The sequence below is a fragment of the Eleutherodactylus coqui genome, chromosome 2 (genome assembly GCF_035609145.1).
Source record: "Eleutherodactylus coqui strain aEleCoq1 chromosome 2, aEleCoq1.hap1, whole genome shotgun sequence".
Classification (NCBI taxonomy): Eukaryota; Metazoa; Chordata; class Amphibia; order Anura; family Eleutherodactylidae; genus Eleutherodactylus; species Eleutherodactylus coqui.
In genome coordinates, this window is record NC_089838.1 from 163688409 (window position 1) to 163707178 (window position 18770).

The 18770-nt window shown below is 46.3% G+C and overlaps 1 protein-coding gene across 1 annotated transcript in view; it reads right to left on the reverse strand.

Annotated features, from left to right (window-relative positions):
• Nucleotides 1–325: 325 nt before the first annotated feature.
• Nucleotides 326–18770, reverse strand: part of TRABD (TraB domain containing) — a 44152-nt gene continuing 25707 nt past the window's right edge. The window contains exons 8-10 of the mRNA XM_066591876.1: nt 10702–10874; nt 3803–3914; nt 326–1067 (exon numbers count right to left, since the gene is read on the reverse strand). Coding sequence (XP_066447973.1) covers nt 896–1067; nt 3803–3914; nt 10702–10874 — 457 coding nt within the window. The 3' untranslated portion in view covers nt 326–895. The remainder of the gene's footprint in view (nt 1068–3802; nt 3915–10701; nt 10875–18770) is intronic.

Sequence of the window (18770 nt, forward strand, 5' to 3'; positions counted from 1 at the left end):
CAAGTTGATTACGTATTGTTAAAGTATGCTGTGCAGTTGGTCCAAAAGAGAACAAGTGTAATATCCATTAAGATAAGAAGGTAACAAGAGTAATTCAGGAACGGATTATTTTTACGCAACCTCTACCCAAAAGAGTATTCATTAAATAGAAAGTGTAGATATAAAGTCTGTGATACATCCCGTGGATCATCCATGTAAAATATTAATTTGGTGCTCACTTTAGGAAGTAAATGTCACCATAACACAAAGATAGATCATTTTTAAGCCCCTGGACCAATGAATAATAATGTGAAGGTGATTTGGTATAACAAAAAGTGATGCCAGGTAGTTAAGCAATTTTATAAGACAAGTGAATGATTGAAAAGTGAATAAACTACTATATCTATGGACATCCCTTGTTCATTTACTAAATTCATATGCGTTTGCCATGGGTCTCGTAAGAGTCAGCTCTAGATAGAATGATGCATTTGATAAATAATACATACAAGCAGGGGGTAGATCAGAAAACCCTTCTAGTTGGTTAGTCCATCAAAATAGTCTTATGAAAAGGTCAGGTAAAAGAATGGTGGAAGCACTGCACCATAAAAAGCGTACTCTTTAAAAAAGTAATAGCCCTCAAAAATGACCAAAGATATGATTTTTCTGACGGGTTGGGATATTTGCAATGCCTGTTATGGTTTCATGTTCCCACTTTTGAGAGGCTATACTTAAGGTTCTTATCCTCCAAAACACAACAGTTTCTGCAGAAGCTGCCGTAGCTGCCATTTATTGTTGGTGCAATCGGATGGCAATGCAGTTTCTTGGCGATTTGTTGAGTCTAAATCCAGGACAGGTGGTGTGATCAGTAGCGCAGAAGATAATAACTAGCATCCATGAGTCGAAACCTAAAAAAATTCTAGATTCTCATTTGGTTCAGTCTTTGAAGGCAATACTGTGTAGCTGGCACTGAAAGAATAAGTTGGACAGTCCGTTTACTAAGACAAAAACAACCGTAACCGAGAAGTCCAAAAAACGTGACCTTTGCAGTGAAAGTAATAATCCTATTTAGGGCTGAGGGAGGAGGCACGCTGTAAGAAAAAGAGAAGTAGTAAGTACATGCAATACAAGGCTACTAGTAAACTAGGCTAGGCACTTTGTCCAAAAGCTATACTGTCCACCCATAATCACAGATAAAGAAGTACCGTATATACTCAAGTATTAGCCGACCCAAGTATAAGCCGAGTCAATAACTTGGCACAAAAAAAAAAAAATCAGTAAGACTTATTGACCTGAGTATAAGCCTAGCTATACTCTAGTATATATTAGGTAAAGAAAAAATGGAATCCTCACCTCCCAGCCAGCGTCTGTGTCCCCGGCGCTATGGTCTCTCCGGCGGTGCGGCAAGCTGCTTGAGAATTCTCCTTGCTGTCATCTCCTTGCTCTGCTTTAAATTCCCCCGTCGTCAGCGCTGTGATTGGATCGAGCGCCAGCCAATCACAGCGATTCAGTGATGTCATCCACTGAATGGTTGTGAATGATTGATTGGCTGGCCCTCAATCCAATCACCGTGCTTACCTACACAGTGCTGATGGCAGGGGAATTCAAAGCTGAGCATGGAGATGTAAGCGGGGAGTTTTCTCAAGCTGCTTGCCGCACCGCCGGGAAGACCATCGCGCCTGCGACACAGAAGCAGGCTGGTAGGTAAGTATTGCAGGGTTTGTTTTTTTTACCTCACTCGAGTATAAGCCGAGGGGGGCTTTTTCAGCATTAAAAAATGTGCCAAAAAACTAGGCTTATACTCGAGTATATATGGTAGTTACTCCAAAAAACAAGATGGAAATCATAAGTAGGAGCACAGCACTACCAGAAAATATATTAATTTTATCAGGAAAAAAAAAGAAAAAAAAAAAAAAAAGTTACACAAAAATAAAAAGAGAGGATTACAGCTAGAAGTTTTTCAAAATACTATATAAAACATTAAATACTGCAGTACCATTGAAAAATACAAGTTGTTCTGCCAAAAAAAAAAGCTCTTGGCTATATTGATTGAAAAAATAAAAAAGGTCATTCAAAGTGGGGAGGAAAAACAAAAATGGCAGCATCATTAGGAGGCTATACTACATTAAATACACACAGATATAAAAGGCTCATAGTGAGGAATACACAACTAGCCCAAGTATCGTCAATAGAAGCAGCCATAAATCAGAGATGCAGCCACCCCGACGTACGTTTATGTGGTTTCTTCTTCAGAGGAGGGTTATCATATGTGTCCCGATTAAATAGCAAGAGCTGCTCCATGTGATGACGACACTTTAATGGTGCTGCTTAGCATCATGGTGCCTGCGTTGTATTTACCGAAGTGTTACTACAACGGCACTCAAGCTTCCCCACAGATGCGAGGACTAGAAAAGGACACGGCACATATGCAGAACAGCTTTTTTGTGTTACTGCTTTTAGGCCTCATGTCCACGGGGAAAATCGGGCCCGCTACGGATTCTACATGTAGAATCTGCAGCGGGTCCCTCCTGCCCCGCGGACGTGAGCGCTGAAAATACAAATAAATAAGAATTTACCTATCCGTAGCGGGCGGCGAAGCTCTGCTCTTCCTCACGGCCGGATCTTCTTTTTCGGCCGGCGGATGAATTCCTGACGCCGGCGGCACGTCGCCGGCACGTCGTCGACGTGCCGCGCGCATGCGCCGGGCACATCCGCCGAGCCGAAGCAAGGGAGATGCGGCCGTGAGGAAGAGCAGAGCTTCCCGGCCCGCTGCGGGTGAGTAAATGCTTTAAATTCCTATTTTAGGTCTCCCGCGGATCCGGACGGCTTCCATAGGCTTCAATAGAAGCCCGCGGGAGCCGTCCCCGCGGGAGACCCGCACGAAAATGGAGCATGGTCCAGATTTTTTCATGCTCCATTTTTTTTTAAAATCCATTTTATTGACGATCCGCGGGTATTTATCTACCCGCGGGTGGTCAATGCATCCCTATGGGGTGCGGATCCGCGTGCAGGTAATCCGCTGCGGATCCTAAATCATATTTTGACCGTGGACATGAGCCCTTAGGGTTTTTTTTCATTTTTATCTTTGTTAGGCCCAATGCACACAGGCGGATTGGATTTGCGGAATCCGCACAGAAGATCCGCAGTTAAAGCCTCGTATAGGAAAGCTTGGGCATCCGCACCGCTAATGAAACACATGCAGATGCGATTTGCGGATTCCACGTGCGGAAAACAAATCGCAGCATGCTCCATTTTAGTGTGGATTCTGTGTGGACGGCTTCCATTGAAGTCAATAGAAGCCGTCAAATCCGCGGCCTGTCTGTAATTAACATTGCGACGGGCTGCGGATTCCACAAGAAAGCAGTTTAAAAATTTGAAAGGAAAAAAACAAAAACAAATAAACAACCTGTACTGTGCATGTGTACCGCCGGCACTTTCGCACGTCTGCAGTACAGAAGAAAAAAAAAGAAAAGACGATACAGGCAGGTACGCAGGGTTGCCGGCCGCAGGCAGGGTCGGATTCCATGCGGGATTCCCCATGCGGAATCCGTGTGTGCCCGTGGACATGAGGCCTTAATAAAAAAAAATATATTTTAGGGCTTTGTGATTTTTGTGCGATGCGTTTATAATATTAGAAAATCCTACTGACATTTGTGTAAAAAGAAACGCAACAATATTGCGATCGCAACTGTGTAGGAGCCCTTATGGTAGTGCTGCGCTCCTATCTGTTGTGTTTCTAGCATTAAGTAACTAGAATACACTGACTTACACACGCGAGGTCCCAAGTTACAAGATAAACACACATTTGTTTCATCGTCAGATTTACCTCATGATCTCTTGTATATTTACATCAGTATTCCAGTTCTTCTCGATCCCAGGTACATGCCCCATCCCGACAACGCCAACAACAATAGATGGGACACTTTTTCTAGGCTCAGCTAAATACAGAAAAGTGACAAATGTGAATACAAGAACTGCAAGAATATCAATGTTATCCATACTGAAGTAGAACTTGTTCTACCGTTTGTGAGACATAAAAACAAGGCAGACATTGGATACATTAAATACGAAGAAATCAGTCAAAAGAAAGTGAAACAAACCCGAAGCAAATGACTAAATATTACAGTTCTCATATTGCAATTGGAATCCTCAGGAGTTGGGTAAGAACTTCTGGCATGATTAGTGGTGCTCCTATAATCCCCCAGCACCACAGAGCATTGAAGACATGTAATCTTGTGGCTCTGCCTAAAACAACGTCTACAGTGGCAGTAGTACAGCAGTCGTTGCCATCATCACAGATGATAACACTGCTCTAATACTGCTGCAGAGAATGCCGTTTTAACCCCTTAACGACCAGCCCATAGTGTTTTTACGTCCTGCCCAAGTGGGCTTTATTCTCTGAGGACGTAAAAACATGCGTCCTACAGAGAATAAAGCCCCGTGGGCTATGGACGTGACAGCTCAATGCTGTCGGTGCCCGCAGGTAGCCGACAGCATGGAGCTGTCAACCTGGGCTGCGGGCAGTCCCCCCCGGCATTGCGATCGGCGCTATTCAATGGATAGGGCCGATTGCAATAAAGTGAAAAAAAAGGTTAAAAAAGTTAAAGATTCAGCTGCCCTGATGGATCGGATCCATCAGGGCAGCTGAAATTACTCACCCGGCTTCCCCGATGTCTGCCGCAGGTAAAAGGGTCCTCCGGGACCAGTCGCGGCTCTTCTGCGCATGCGCGCCAGAGGAATGACGTCATGCGCATGCGCAGAAGAATGGGAACCCCGGGGAGTTTAAAATCTCCTGGCTCCTGAAGGTGGCCGGCAACCAGGAGATGTCCCCGGGGGCCGCGGTGAGCGGTCCCCGGACCGCGATCGCCACTATCTAGTGGATAGCGACGATCGCGAAAAAGTTTTTAAAAAAGTAAAAATAAAGTTCATTTCACCTCCCCTCATGGATCTGATCCATGAGGGGAGGTGAAAATACTCACCCCTGGTCCTCAGCGGTGTCCCGGACTTCCGGGACCGGAGTCCCTTTCTGCGCATGCGCGCACGATGATTGACATCGGGCGCGTGCACAGAGGGGCTCGAGCCCCGGGAAATTTAAAATCCCTCTGCTCCTGGCTGCCATGTGTAGCCAAGAGCAGAGGGATGTCACTGCAAAGATGATCACTGTTATCCAATGGATAGCAGTGATCATTTAAAGTAAAAAGAAGTTCATAAAAGTTCAACAAAAAAAAAAAAAAAAGTTTAAACGCTTACATTTCATCTCCCCCCCATGGATCATATCCGTGAGGGAGGATGAAATTACGTACCTAAGGCCCCCGGATTTATCCGCGGACCTTACCACAGCTTCTGCGCATGCGGCCGTCGCCAAAGCGGCAGACGCATGCGCAAAAGAGGTGGATTGCCAGGATAACGTAAAATCTCCCTGCTCTTGGCTACAAAACTTAGCCAAGAGCCTGGAAATTTCACGGGGGGCCACGGTGAGCGGTTCCTGATCACGTGTTCGCCGTTATCCAATGGATAATGGCGATCACGTAAAAGTTTTTTTTTTAAAAACTTAGTTTCATCTCCCCTCACTGATGCGATCGGTGAGAGGAGATGAAACTTTTTACTGGAGGACTCCGTATTTGCACCCTGATGCGATCCTCATTCGTGAACTTACCCGGATTCTGCACATGCGACCGCCGGCGAAATACCAGACACATGCGCAAGAGTCGGGGAGCCCAGGAAACTTAAAATCCCCTTGCTCTCGGCGACCAACGGTTGCCGAGAGCCTGGAGCAGTGACGGGTGGCCTCGTTGAGCGGTCCCCGGTCACGTGATAAAAAGGTAGCGATCTACCTTAGGTCGGTCTCACATGACCGGATAGGAATTACGGATTCCGCATGCGTCTGATCCGTGGTATTACGCAGTTCAATCGCATTGGATTACACAATTAGTGGGGTCGGAACTGCGTAATCCACTCGCAGAAAAGAGAACGCAGCAGGTTCTATTTTACCACTGCTATCTATAGCATAGAGCCTATTGAGTCATTCCATGTCAAGTGGTCTAATGCTCCCCACCTTCATATCTCAGATTTTGTTCAAAATTTGTATATTACACGCCCATGGCATTAAAAGAAATTTCCCAAAGTTTTAGGTCTAAAACCTTGGGAAGTTTCTTTTGATACCATGGGCGTGTAATATATAAATTGTGAGCAAAATCTGAGATGTGAAAGTGGGGACTTTTTTCTTGTTTCAGACCACTTGACATGGAATGACTCTATTGTGCTCCATGGTCATGGATATACCCGCAGCCCATACGCAACTACCTTGTATACGGGCTGTGGGTACCAGTGTCATCGCTAAGCGACGGTGCGGGAAATCCAAACAAAAAAAAAATTTGTACTGCGAATGACTGCCAGGTGTGAGTAGGCAGTTATGCGCAGTACATTACGCGGCCGTACGCAGGGTCACAGCCGGGCTCACAGATGGGATTCGCTGCGGGCCTCCAGAAGCGGATTCCGCCTACGGCTGCGTGAGCCCGGCGTTATTCAGACCGCTATTAGTCATACGTATTTTTACAAGAAGCCGGGAACGCTCGCCTTCCTGCAGTTCCAGGAGCACCTTGTTGAGCGTCTTCTGTGTGAGACCGCCGCACCTCATCAAGCTTACGAAGACTCACGGAAAGCCACTTTTTACACCCTATACCCGCCACTGAGGTCAAGAAATGACCCCCAAAAAGCACGAGTGGAGGGTCTTACTGCCCCATGGGCCCATTCTAACCAGCCTCCGTAATTACCCCTGTCTTCGGAAATACCACACAGTTCACATTATTACTTTTATCTAAGATTTGCGAATGCCGAAAAGGGTGCAGAGGGGGGGGGGGGGGGGGATATTTTTAGGGAGTCAATTTTTATTCCGTACAAATAAGCAATGGGGCCTGGAGTTTATTCAGTTGTGCCCTGAAATCCAAGAAGTTTTCCCTTCTTTATAGGCCTTGCCATGGGTCCTGTAAGTAAATTAGGGTCACAAGGGTATGTTTCTGAACTCGGAACAAACGGGGGTATCCATTTTGGGGTGAAAGTCTTCATTCCTATGTACACTGTACAAAAAAACTGTTTTTAAATTTAAAAAATTGCCAAAAAGATTGAAAATCGTAACTTTTTCCTTCTGCTTTGCTTAGATTCATTCAAATACTGTGGGGTCAAAATACGCAGTACACCCCTAGATGAATTCGTTAGGGGGTCCAGTTTTCAAAATAGGGTCAGTTGAAGGGGTTCTTTATAGTTTTGGCCGCTCAATGGCTCTATAAGTGGGCAATGGGGCATGGAATTTATTCAGTTGTACCCTGAAATCCAACGGGTATTCCATTCATTGTAGCCCTAGCCATGTGTCCTGTAAGTCTATTAGGGCCACAATGGGTATGTTTCTGAACACGGGACAAACAGGGGTATTCATTTTGAGGTGAAAGTCTTCATTTATACATGTTCTGTACAAAAAAAAAAAAAACAGTTTTTAAATTGACGCAATAGCCCAAAAAATGAAAATCGTAATTTTTTCTTACTGCTTTGCTTAGATATATTCAAAAATTGTATGGTTAAAATACACAGTACACCCCTAGATAAATTTGTTAAGGCCTCTAGTTTTCAAAATGGGGTCATTTGTGGGGGTTCTCTATGGTTTTGGACGCTCAAGAACTCTACAAGTGGGCAATGTGGCCTAAAAGGACTTCAAGCAAAATCTATGTTCTGAAAGCCACCGATTACTCCTTTCTAGAGATGAGCGAGCGTACTCGGACAAGCACTACTCGCTCGAGTAATTTGCTTTATCCGAGTATCGCTGTGCTCGTCCCTGAAGATTCGGGTGCCGGCACGGAGCGGGGAGCTGCAGGGGAGAGCGGGGAGGAACGGAGGGGAGATCTTTCTCTCCCGCTCTCCCCTGCGACTCACCTGTCAGCCGCAGCGGCACCCGAATCTTCAGGGACGAGCACAGCGATATTCGGATAAAGCAAATTACTCGAGCGAGTAGTGCTTTTCCGAGTACGCTCGCTCATCTCTACTCCTTTCATTTTGGGCCCCGTTGTGCATGCGGACATAAGATTAGGGCCACAATGGGTATGTTCCTGAAAACAGCACAAACAGGGGTATCCATATTGGGGTGCAAGTCTTCCTTCATATGTGTGCTGTACAAAAAAAGCTGTTTTTAAAATGACAGAATTGCCAAAAAAATGAAAATCCTAATTTTTTCCTTTTGCTTTGCTTGAATTTATTTAAAAACTGTGGGGTCAAAATACACAGTTCACCCCTAGATAAATTCGTTAGGGAGTCTAGTTTTCAAAATGGGGTCATTTGTGGGGGTTCTATATGGTTTTGAGCGCTCAAGAACTCTACAAGTGGGCAATGGGGCCTAAAAGGACTTCAAGCAAAAATCTATGTTCTGAAAGCCACTATCTACTCCTTTCATTTTGGGCCCTGTTGTGCATCCAGACATAAGATTAGGGCCACAATGGGTATGTCTCTGAACACGGGACAAACAGGGGTATCCATTTTTGAGTGCAAGTCTTCATTCATATGTGTGCTGTACAAAAAAAGTAGTTTTTAAAATGACAGAATTGCCAAAAAAACGAAAATCACAATTTTTTTCCTTTTGCTTGGCTTGAATTCATTCAAAAACTGTCACAATATGCATTCCCCCCCTAGATAAATTCCTTAAGGGGTCTAGTTTTTAAAATGGGGTCATTTGTGGGGGTTTTCTATGGTTTTGGGCACTCAAGAACTCTACATGTGTGCTATGGGACCTAAAAGGACTTCAAGCCAAATTTCTGTTTTGAAAGACACTGACTACTGCTTTCATTTTGGGCCCCGTTGTGGACTCAGATATAACAATAGGGCCACAATGGGTATATTTCTGAACACGGGAGAAACACGGGTATCCATTTTGGGGTGTAAATCCTCATTTTCATGTAAACTATTGGAAAAAAATATGCCTTTAAAATGACAGATTTGCAAAAATATGAAATTTTACTTTTTCTCCTCTAAATTGAATTAATTCCTGAAAAAAAACTGTGGGGTCAAAATACTCATGACACCCCTCAGTGAATACACTAAGGGGTGTAGTTTTTAAAATGGGGTCATTTGTGGGGGTATCTATTATTCTGACACTCATGAGCCTTTCCAATCTTGGCTTGGTGTTCCTCAAAATGCTAAAAAGTAAATGTTAAATTTGTACGTCTCCTAAATGGTTAAAAAAAACGAAAAAAAAAAAAAAACCGTTTTTTCCAATGTGCCCCCAAAATAAAGTAAACGGGTGGAAATATATATCTTAGCAAAAATTTCTATATTATGTTTGCACATATTTAAGATATTGCAGTTGGAAATGTGAAAAAAATGAAGATTTTTTCAAAATGTTCCCAATTTTCGCGCTTTTAATAAATAAACACAAATTCTATCGGTCTTTTTTTTCCCTGCCTAAATGAAGTACAACATGTGGCGAAAAAACAATGTCAGAATCGTTAGGATATGCAAAACCTTTCTGGTGTTTTTCCATGTTAAAGTGACACATGTCAGATTTGCAAAACTTGGCCTGGTCATTAAGGCGCAAACAGGCTTGGTCACTAAGGGGTTAAGGCTGGTTTACACGGCCCGATGATTGCTTAAAAGGACAGTTTGAGCGACAGCTTTGAGCAATCATTTTGCATAAACTATTAACTAGCTACTCAGCAATTATGTGTGCAAATAAAGCCTTTGCTTAATGCAGTTAATAGCCGGAGGGCTCTTATCTGCATTCAGATCCTTTGTTCTCCATGGGAAACAATGCTATCAGCACTCCCCGTGGACAACTGCTGATAAGGCTGAACAATGATTTTTAGGTTTGACTGAATTTAACTATCAGCTTACATTGCCCGAAAAGCGCACGATGGGCGCACATTTAGACACTGATTATCGCTAGAACGATCGACGATTAGCGATCGGCTGGTGTAAATGGGCCTTTAGGCAGAGCCGCAAGCCTGTAGCTGCAGGGATGATTACAGGAGCACCACTGAAAGCAAGCCCAAAGCCCCTTGATGGGAAGCTGGGTCATTTGCATAAAGATATATCTCCAATAAAAAGTATTCTACAAAATTTCCATTTTCTGTTAAATAACCCCAGAAATGAAAAATACTTTTTCTACAAATCAGTCTTTACAATAAAAGGTCACGGTGATGACATGTCTTCTATCACTGCACAATTCTTTTAAGGACAAAACTGCAGTGAACCCATTATTACATTTATAGTTCCAGATTTTTGCTCCAGATACAAGTAGCAGGGCTAAATGTACTAAAAGGATCGTGACTAGAGATGAGCAAGTATACTCGCTAAAGGCAATTGCTCGAGCGAGCATTGCCTTTATCGAGTACCTGCCCGCTCGAGACGAAAGGTGCGGGTGCTGACGCGGGGGCGCGGTGAGTAGCGGCAGTCAGCAGGAGGGAGCGAGAGATCTCCCCTTCGTTCCACCCCGCTCTCCCCCGCCCACCGCCGGCACCCGAACCTTTTGCCTCGAGCGGGCAGGTACTCGCTAAGGGCAATGCTTGCTCGAGCAATTGCCTTTAGCGAGTATACTCGCTCATCTCTAATCGTGACCTGCGGCTGCTGCCAGAGGACGCATGGCAAATACGAATTTATACGGATACACCCAAACTCAAATCATGTTTATGAATCTATAAAACACAGCCGGGTGCAATGTTAAAGAGGTTAGGAGAAGCTGGTCATTACTTTCAGAGGCACGAGGTAGTTCAGTTTTTCTAGCGGCTTGCTTCAACATGTAGGTGAGATAAATATCTCTCTCGGAGACTATAGTGCGGTGCAGGTCAGGAAATTCACCAATCATCTCTGCCATCATCTGCTCCAACAAATCCTTCTGTTTACACTTCTCCACGTCATCCTCACTGAAACAAGAAATTCAAGTCAGACAACAAATTTAGATTACGGTACAGACACACACAAACCTGATCAGGAGTCTACCATTTACAGCTGCAAGCAAAATTATTCAACCCCCATTGCAAATTAGGCCTAGTTTACCAAATTTACATACTTTCAGCAGTTTGCAAATAATAAAAAAAAAATATATATAACATGTGATTTCTCCAAATTCAACTTTAACTTGCACAGTGAATTTGCACAGTACATAATATCAATTGCGTCAGATATGAATTCGGTGTTACATCTATAGCATGCTGTGCTGTAATTTACTTATAGTGCTAGCATTTTTTCATATGAATTGTCCGTGTACATAACAATAAAAAACTTTTAACGGTTAAACAAACTGTCTATGCCGGTTATTTAGATTATTCTGGTGTGAGGTTCCGTGTTTGTTATTTATTAAGAGGGGGGGGGGGGGAGCTAGGATATAGGTAGGAGAAGGAGGAGAGGATTGGATGGGGGGAGGGAGCAAAATAGAGAAGGTCTTGAGCCTAGAACTATAGTCTGTGGATAGAGTAGAGTTGGTGTCCAGCCAAACGCCCCATATCTCTTGATGTTTATTTGGACATCCTCTATTTTGGTATATAAGTTTCTCGTAGGAGATTACTGTGTTTACTGTCCGAACCCAGTATGAGATTGTGGGGACTCCCGCAGCCATCCAATGAGTGGCTATTGCCTTACGAGCCAGAAATAATGTTTTTTGGAGAAAGATGCGGATGTGATATGGCCACTCCTCCTCCTCCAGTAAGCCAAACAGAATTAACTTGGGGTCCATCCGGATATTGAAAAGAGGTGGTAATGGTGAAGTTTATGAAGGAGACTATCTCAGACCAGAATCTATTTATCGAGGGGAAATCCCATATCAAGTGCCAGAAGTTAGCTTCTGGCTGACGGCATCTATGGCATAAATTTGAGGGGGAGTTGCCCATTTTATGTAGTCGACTAGGAGTAAGATATGCTTGATGTATTATATATAACTGGATCAGTTTGTTGTTGACTGCAGGGGAGACTGAAAGATGAGATTTAGAGATGTCTATCCAGTCTTCAGGTGTTAAAGACGGGATGGAAATTTTCCATTTATCGTAGGCTGAGAGCGGGTTGTGGTCAGTTTTGGCTGAGAGGAGATGCGTATAGAGTGCCGAGATTAGGCCCTTGGGTCCTTGGGATCTGAGGATGCCAATTGTGGGGAATTTGGATATACGTGTAGAGGCAGGTGGGAATTGGGAGTTCAGATCGTGTCTCAGCTGTAAAAATCTAAATATCTGGAGTTGTGGGGATTGTAATTTTTCACGAAGTTGGTTAAATGTGGGGAGAGTCCCATCTGCACATATGTCTCCCACTGATTTCACCCCTAGAGATATCCAGTATTGAGGGTCCGGAACCGCCTGCAAGGCTGTGAAGCCGGGGTTGTTCCATAGGGGGAGTTCGGCTATCACTTCTTTATATTGTTGAATAGCTTTAACCTCTTTCCACACCCGTAGGGCGAGTTTGTGAAGTGGTAGTATATCAGAAGGATTGGTATGTTCTGGGAACTCTAGGAAATTTAGAAGGTTGTTCCCTTTCACTTGTTTTGCAAGAAGTTGGTCTGCTATGGGCATTTCCCGTTCCAGGACCCAGCTACGGATATTGCGCAGCTGTCTGGCCAGGTAGTAAAGCCGTAGGTCCGGAAGAGCCATCCCAGCTTGCTCTTTGGGTCTTTGTAGGGTCGAAAGGCTAAGTTTTGAGCGGGCGGAGTTCCAAATGAAAGATGTGATGTGGGAGTTGAGGGATTGAAATATACGCTTGGGGACATATATTGGCATATGTTGCAGTATATATAGGCATTTAGGTTGAATGGCCATCTTAACCAGGTTTATACGGCCGGCCACCGAAAGCGGTAGCTTAGACCATCTGCCAAATTTATTTATTTATTTTTTGATGTTTTTTATTAGTGGGTCAATATTATCTTTTATGGCGTTGTTTTGGTCTTGGGACATATATATCCCTAAATATTTAAATGTGGAGACCACGGCTAGGCCGTATCTGGCGACGCAGGGATCGTTTGTCGGGTTAAGATTTGTATATAGAATTGTGGACTTGGACCAGTTGACGTGCAGTCCAGATAGGTGGGAGAATTTGTCTATATGGGACATAGCATGGGAAAAGGAGGTTGTAGGGTTTGACAGAAAGAGAATGGTGTCGTCCGCATATAGGCCCACTTTACTCTCAATACCTGCCCATTTGATGCCAGTTATATCGGGGGTATTTCTCAACCGGATCGCCATAGCTTCTATGGCTATAGCAAATAGAGCTGGGGATAGCGGGCAGCCCTGACGGGTGCCCCTTGCGAGGTGAAACTCGGTAGATGGGATGCCATTTACTACTACATTAGCGCTTGGCGATTTGTAGACAGTTTTGACCCATTGTAAAAATAGGGGACCGAACCCAAATCGGATCAGACAGGCCTCCAGGAAAACCCACTCCAGTGAGTCAAAGGCCTTCATCATGTCCAGTGAGACCAGTGCCCAGGGCATGTCGAACTGTTTGCCCAGTTGGATCGCTGTTTGGACTCTACGTAAGTTAATCGTCGTAATTTCCCTGGCATAAAACCAGTCTGGTCAGGGTGTATAATAGATAGGATTACTTGATTTAGTCTGGTAGCTAGGAGTTTCGTTAGGATTTTATAGTCGGCATTTACCAGGGAAATGGGACGATAGGAACTGCAGTCTGTAGGGTCTTTATCTGGTTTCAAGATAACTATGATGGAAGCTCCGTAGAACGAGGGTGGGAGGGCTTTATCTAGTTGGGCCTGTTGTAGAGTCTCAAGTAATAGCGGGGCCATCTGTTCGGCATATTTCCGGTAAACTTCTATTGGGAGGCCGTCTGGGCCCGGGGCTTTGTTAAGTGCCATATCTTGGATTGTTTGCTGAATTTCCCCTAAAGGTGATTGGGGCCTCCAGGAACTCCACCTGTTCCTCGGACAGTGTTGGGAAATTCAGATCACTCAGTTTAGGATGTCTGACTTAGTGAAATTCGTAGGTGAGCTGTACAGGTTAGTGTAGAATTCTTTGAAGCAGTTTGTTATGGCTGGGGCATCTGTCAATTCCGCGCCATGTTGATCTTTTATCTTAAGGATCGTATTGGAGTGGTTCTCACGTTTGATCAGATTAGCCAACAGATGGCTGGATTGGTTACCCAGTTCGAAATAGTATTGTTTCACGAAGAATAATTTACGCTTGGCCTTGGCGTGGATCTGGTGTTTATAGAGGCGGGAAAGACTGAGCCATGTTTCTTTGTTAGAATCTGTGGGGCTATCTATGAATGCCTTTTCTGCCTCTAATGTTTTGGTTTCTATAGCTTTGTCTGCTTGGGAGGTCGTTTGTTTGCTGTATGAGATGGCTGATTTAAGGCACCCCCGGAGGTACGCCTTAAGGGTGTCCCATCTCAAGGCTGGGTGAGTATCGTTTCCATGGGCATCTAAGAAGAGGGATATATGGAATGGGGTTTGATCGTCAGTGCCTAGAAGTTTAAGCCAGAACGGATGTAGCTCCCAGGTGGGGATTATCTTAAGTTGGGGAAATTTCAATGTTAGAAGAATCGGGCTGTGGTCTGATATTCCGCGCGGGCAGTGTATTATATCTGAGAGGTAGATTGCCGTTTCTGTGGAGCTAAATATATAGTCGATTCTTGACAGGGCATTATGTCCAAGGGAGTGACAGGTAAATTCTAAGGTTTCAGGGTGATGCAACCGCCAGAGATCGACCCAGCCAACGCTCTCGGTCAGCTGCCACAAGGAGTTAGTGTTGACGACAGCATTAGTGGGTATGTGGAATCTGTCTCTGGCTGGGTCCATCACCTGATTAAAGTCTCCCATACAGATCACTCCTGCCAGGGGGTATTGGTTTTCAAAGGTTATGGCAGCCTGTAGGAGAGAGAGATTGTTGTGTGGTGGGTTGTAAATACAGAGAATGACAGACTCCAAACCCTATCTCGGCATACACGAATATTGATCTGCCCTCCGGGTCTCTGCGGATATTAATGGGATTCCATCTTAGGGAGTTATGTACGAGCAATGAGACGCCTCTGGAGGAGGAGGTGTGAAAAGAGTGGGCCGTCCATTGGACCCATGGTTTTTTAAGGGTATCGGCTTTGTCCTTGGTAAGGTGGGTCCTCCTGTAACCATACGATGTGTGGGTTGTTTTGTTTAATATAGGAGAAGATTTTCCTGCGCTTGAGGGCAGTGCCCAGGCCGCATACGTTCCAACTAAGATATGTTAAAGACATTAGTGTCGATGTGGTCATGGGGTTTAATCAGTGCGCCTATCCTTGTGGGAAAGGGGGGGGGAGGGGCTTTGCATACACAGAGCAATAAGTGTCATCGGCATAGACATTTTACAACAAACAACAAATGGTGTTTTAAAACAGTTTAAATCTTTAACTATTGGCCTCCTGTCTGGATATGAACATGGAAATCCAACATTTAGAATTCCAGTAAACCAAAAGACAGGAGACAAAAGAAATATCGAGCTACAAACTATCAGGTAGGTAGCTGGTGTTGTTGGAGAAGGGAAGTCCCAGTGGCCTATAGGTGGCTAGCTTTGTCGAGTGGACTTTGAGTGTTCGGTTAGGGTAGCCTTGTACCCCGGGGAAGTCCTAGACAGCAGGTTCACACCATGGGCGGCCGATCTGCCAACTTTGGGCCAGGGGGATAAAAGGTCGCCTCAGCCGTAGATCAGGTCAGTGCTCATATTTGTGAACATTATGGACTAAGGTCTCTTGGTGACGCAGGGTGCGTTCTGAGCCATCCCAGAGCTTCGGTGGGGGAATGTACGAAGATTGCCTTTCCCTCTGCGACAATGCGTAAGCGGGCCGGGTACGCCATTGAGTAGGGGATATTTCTAGTTTTGAATTTCTTCTTGATTTCCATAAAAGTGGCTCTCTGTTTTTGTAGGTCCGCGGAGAAGTCTGGAAATATAGATATCACTGAGTTATGTTTGAGTGGGCCTTTTAATCTGGCTTGGCGTAGGGCGGCGTCGCGGTCCCTGCAGTTTAGGATTCTTGCTAGAAACGGGCGTGGGGGTGCGCCCGGCTGTGGCAGTTTTGCCGGGACCCGATGGGCTCTCTCCACGGTAAAGTGGGCAGAGAAGGTGTCGTCACCTAGCAGTAGTTTCAGCCAGTTCTCCGCAAACAGTTCTGGTTGTGAGCCTTCAGATTTTTCAGGGAGGCCAATTATACGCAAGTTGTTGCGGCGCGAGCGGTTTTCTAGGTCGTCTGTTTTGGCTTGACAGTATTCCGCTGATCTTATGGCTTTCTGCACCGCCGCAGGGATTGGTCGCAGGGAATCTTCTACGTTCGAGATGCGATCTTCCATTTCATGCATCCTGCCTCGCATATTTTGTAGGTCTTGTCTCAGGAGAAGCACGTCCGATTTAATTTCTTCTATCTTGTCTGTAAGGGTGGACTTGCAGGTGTTGATTGCTTTCAGGAGTTGTCGCATAGTTGGTTCCGATGGTTGCCCAGATATAGTTTCGGTTTCCTTTGTTTGGGCTGGTCGCGTCGCCCAGGGAGTGTGGTCTGGAGTTTCAGTGCGTGAGAATTCTTTTAATTTTTCTGCAGCAGAGCCGCCTTTAGCGCGTGTGCTCATGTTGGCGGAGAGTTGGTTGACGTGTTTAACCGGAGATGTAGGCGGTAGGCTTGGTGGTAGAGACGTAGAGTGTTTTCGAGGGAGGTTGCTTGAGACTAAGGCAGGTTAGCCGATCAAAGAACGTAGGGGGGGGCCTTTAGTAAGGATTTAAGTTATCAAAGTCCCAGAGGGCCCAGTACCGCGAAGCCACGATAGTTAGGAGTTTAATACGTCAAAGATCCGTGTTGTGGATATTAAGAGATGCCGCTTAGGGCTCACATCAGTACGAATGGCCCGGTCGGAGAGTCGTTAAGTCGTGGCGAGTCCCCTTATAGCGAGCTGGGCTTAGAGCTAAGTCACAGAAAGGGGGACTATATTTTGGCGTGGTCCCTTTATGTCCGCTAGCTTTGGGCCCAGGCTAGTTCAGAGAGGCCAAAATAAGTAGTCTGGCTTCCGACCCCGCGCCCAGGTGTTGTCCCCTGGTCACTGTTTCACTTACGGTTTTGATGCCGGCTCCGCAGGGCCGGTTCTCGGTCGGCAGGTCGTTTCGTGCTCGACTCCCAGCCGAGCATAAGGAGCTGTCGTCTCACGGCGGCAGGAGAAACTGAGGCGGTGGAGCCGGTCGCTCAGCCCGGTCGCAGTCGCCAGCGGCGCTTGCAGCAGGTAATTTCACCGGAGCGGGAGGAGCAGCTCGTCACCTCCCCTTGACCGGGTCGCTCAGTGGCGCGGTCTCGCGGCGGCGGCAATGTGTCCCAGCGCTGCAGGGTAACTAGGAGAGATGTGGCCCGTGGGGCCGCTGGGTCGAGATGCCGGTGCGGGGCACCTTCAGGCACAGGGCCAGCTCTGGATCTGACGCTTTCTGCTCACGGTGTCCGAGCACGATCTATATGGAGTTGTTCTGCAGCAGCGGGAGTAGAGCAGCGGGTAGTCGGGCCAAACAGCCAGGCCAGGCGGGTCGCGGCCCCCTGAGGATCCACAGCGGCCAGTCCGCTCCTGGGGGGGGGCAGGGAGACAGTATCTCGCCGGGTATAGGGGGCTATAGTCCCACGGCACCGAGTAGGGTTAAGGCAGCTGGTTTGTCGGGGAGTTAATAGAGCCCCGGCCGCTAGCGGCGCCCGCGGCAGGCAGGCCGTGTCAGAGATATAGGAGCAGCCGCTCCTCTCCCCGCGGCCTCGCTCGGGCCGTCCAACGGCACCGCCTCACAGCCGTGGAAGGAAGGCTTGGCGCCGCAGGTCCCGGAAGGAGTCCACGAGCCCAGATGCAGGAGCGGGCACCCCCAGTCGTAAGGCCGGCCTAGAGCTGAGGTCTTTCGCCCTCGGTGTCCGGTCGGGCCGGTAAGTAACTGATCCGCAGCGGCGGGGGAGCTCCAAGTAGCCGGCCGGGTGACCCAGACCGGCAGGTTTAGGTCTCCGGCTGAGTCCGGCGCCGAGCGTTCTGCACCGGAGGATGGGGGAGAGGATCGACTTCGTCGTTCGGTCCGGTATGTAGATAAGGCAGCCGCCGCCTGGGGCGTCAGCAGTGGCGGGAAGGAGACAGGGCGTTGGTGCGGCCTCTCCTCTGGGTCGTCCCGCGGCTCCCTATGGCGTGTTCAGGGGGTTTATTCTGTCCCGGACTTGTCCCGGTTACTCACGGCAGGGTTTAGAAGTCCGTTTTGAGCTATCAGATCACCTTAAGGCCAGGATTTTGGCAGGATTTTATGATTTCCCTGAGAGCTCCTCTCACATGCGACTCTTCATGTTGGTCGCTGGCCAAGCCCCCCAAATTCAACTTTAAATGGCTCCTGCAGCCTCAGAATAAGGCCAGGCTAGCACGAGCAGATTTGAATTGAGTTTTACATGCATGTACAATACACAGTACATTGCGGCAATTCAAATGCATTGATTGTCACCATTACACTCAAACTAGCGTTTTTCATTATTGCATATAATACACAAGTAATAAAATAAAATAATGCAGTATGTTCCATCTTACTGCATATCACATGCGATAGAGCCCTATGGGTGCGTACTAATACGTATGTGCGGCATTTACACGCAACGTCATTGGGCAACAGAGTGGAAATAAAAAATAAAAAAAAAAAACAAAACAATGAAACCAGGAAGACTGCATGACAGCGTATGTGAGATATATGTTGTCATGCGCAGTGATACATCAGCTCACACCGCAGTGTACAACGCAGCGTTTTACCACATGCTTGTGTGAGCCTGGCCCTATTCAACCCCTTTATAAGTATCTTTAGTGTATAGACGGCCACCTTTTA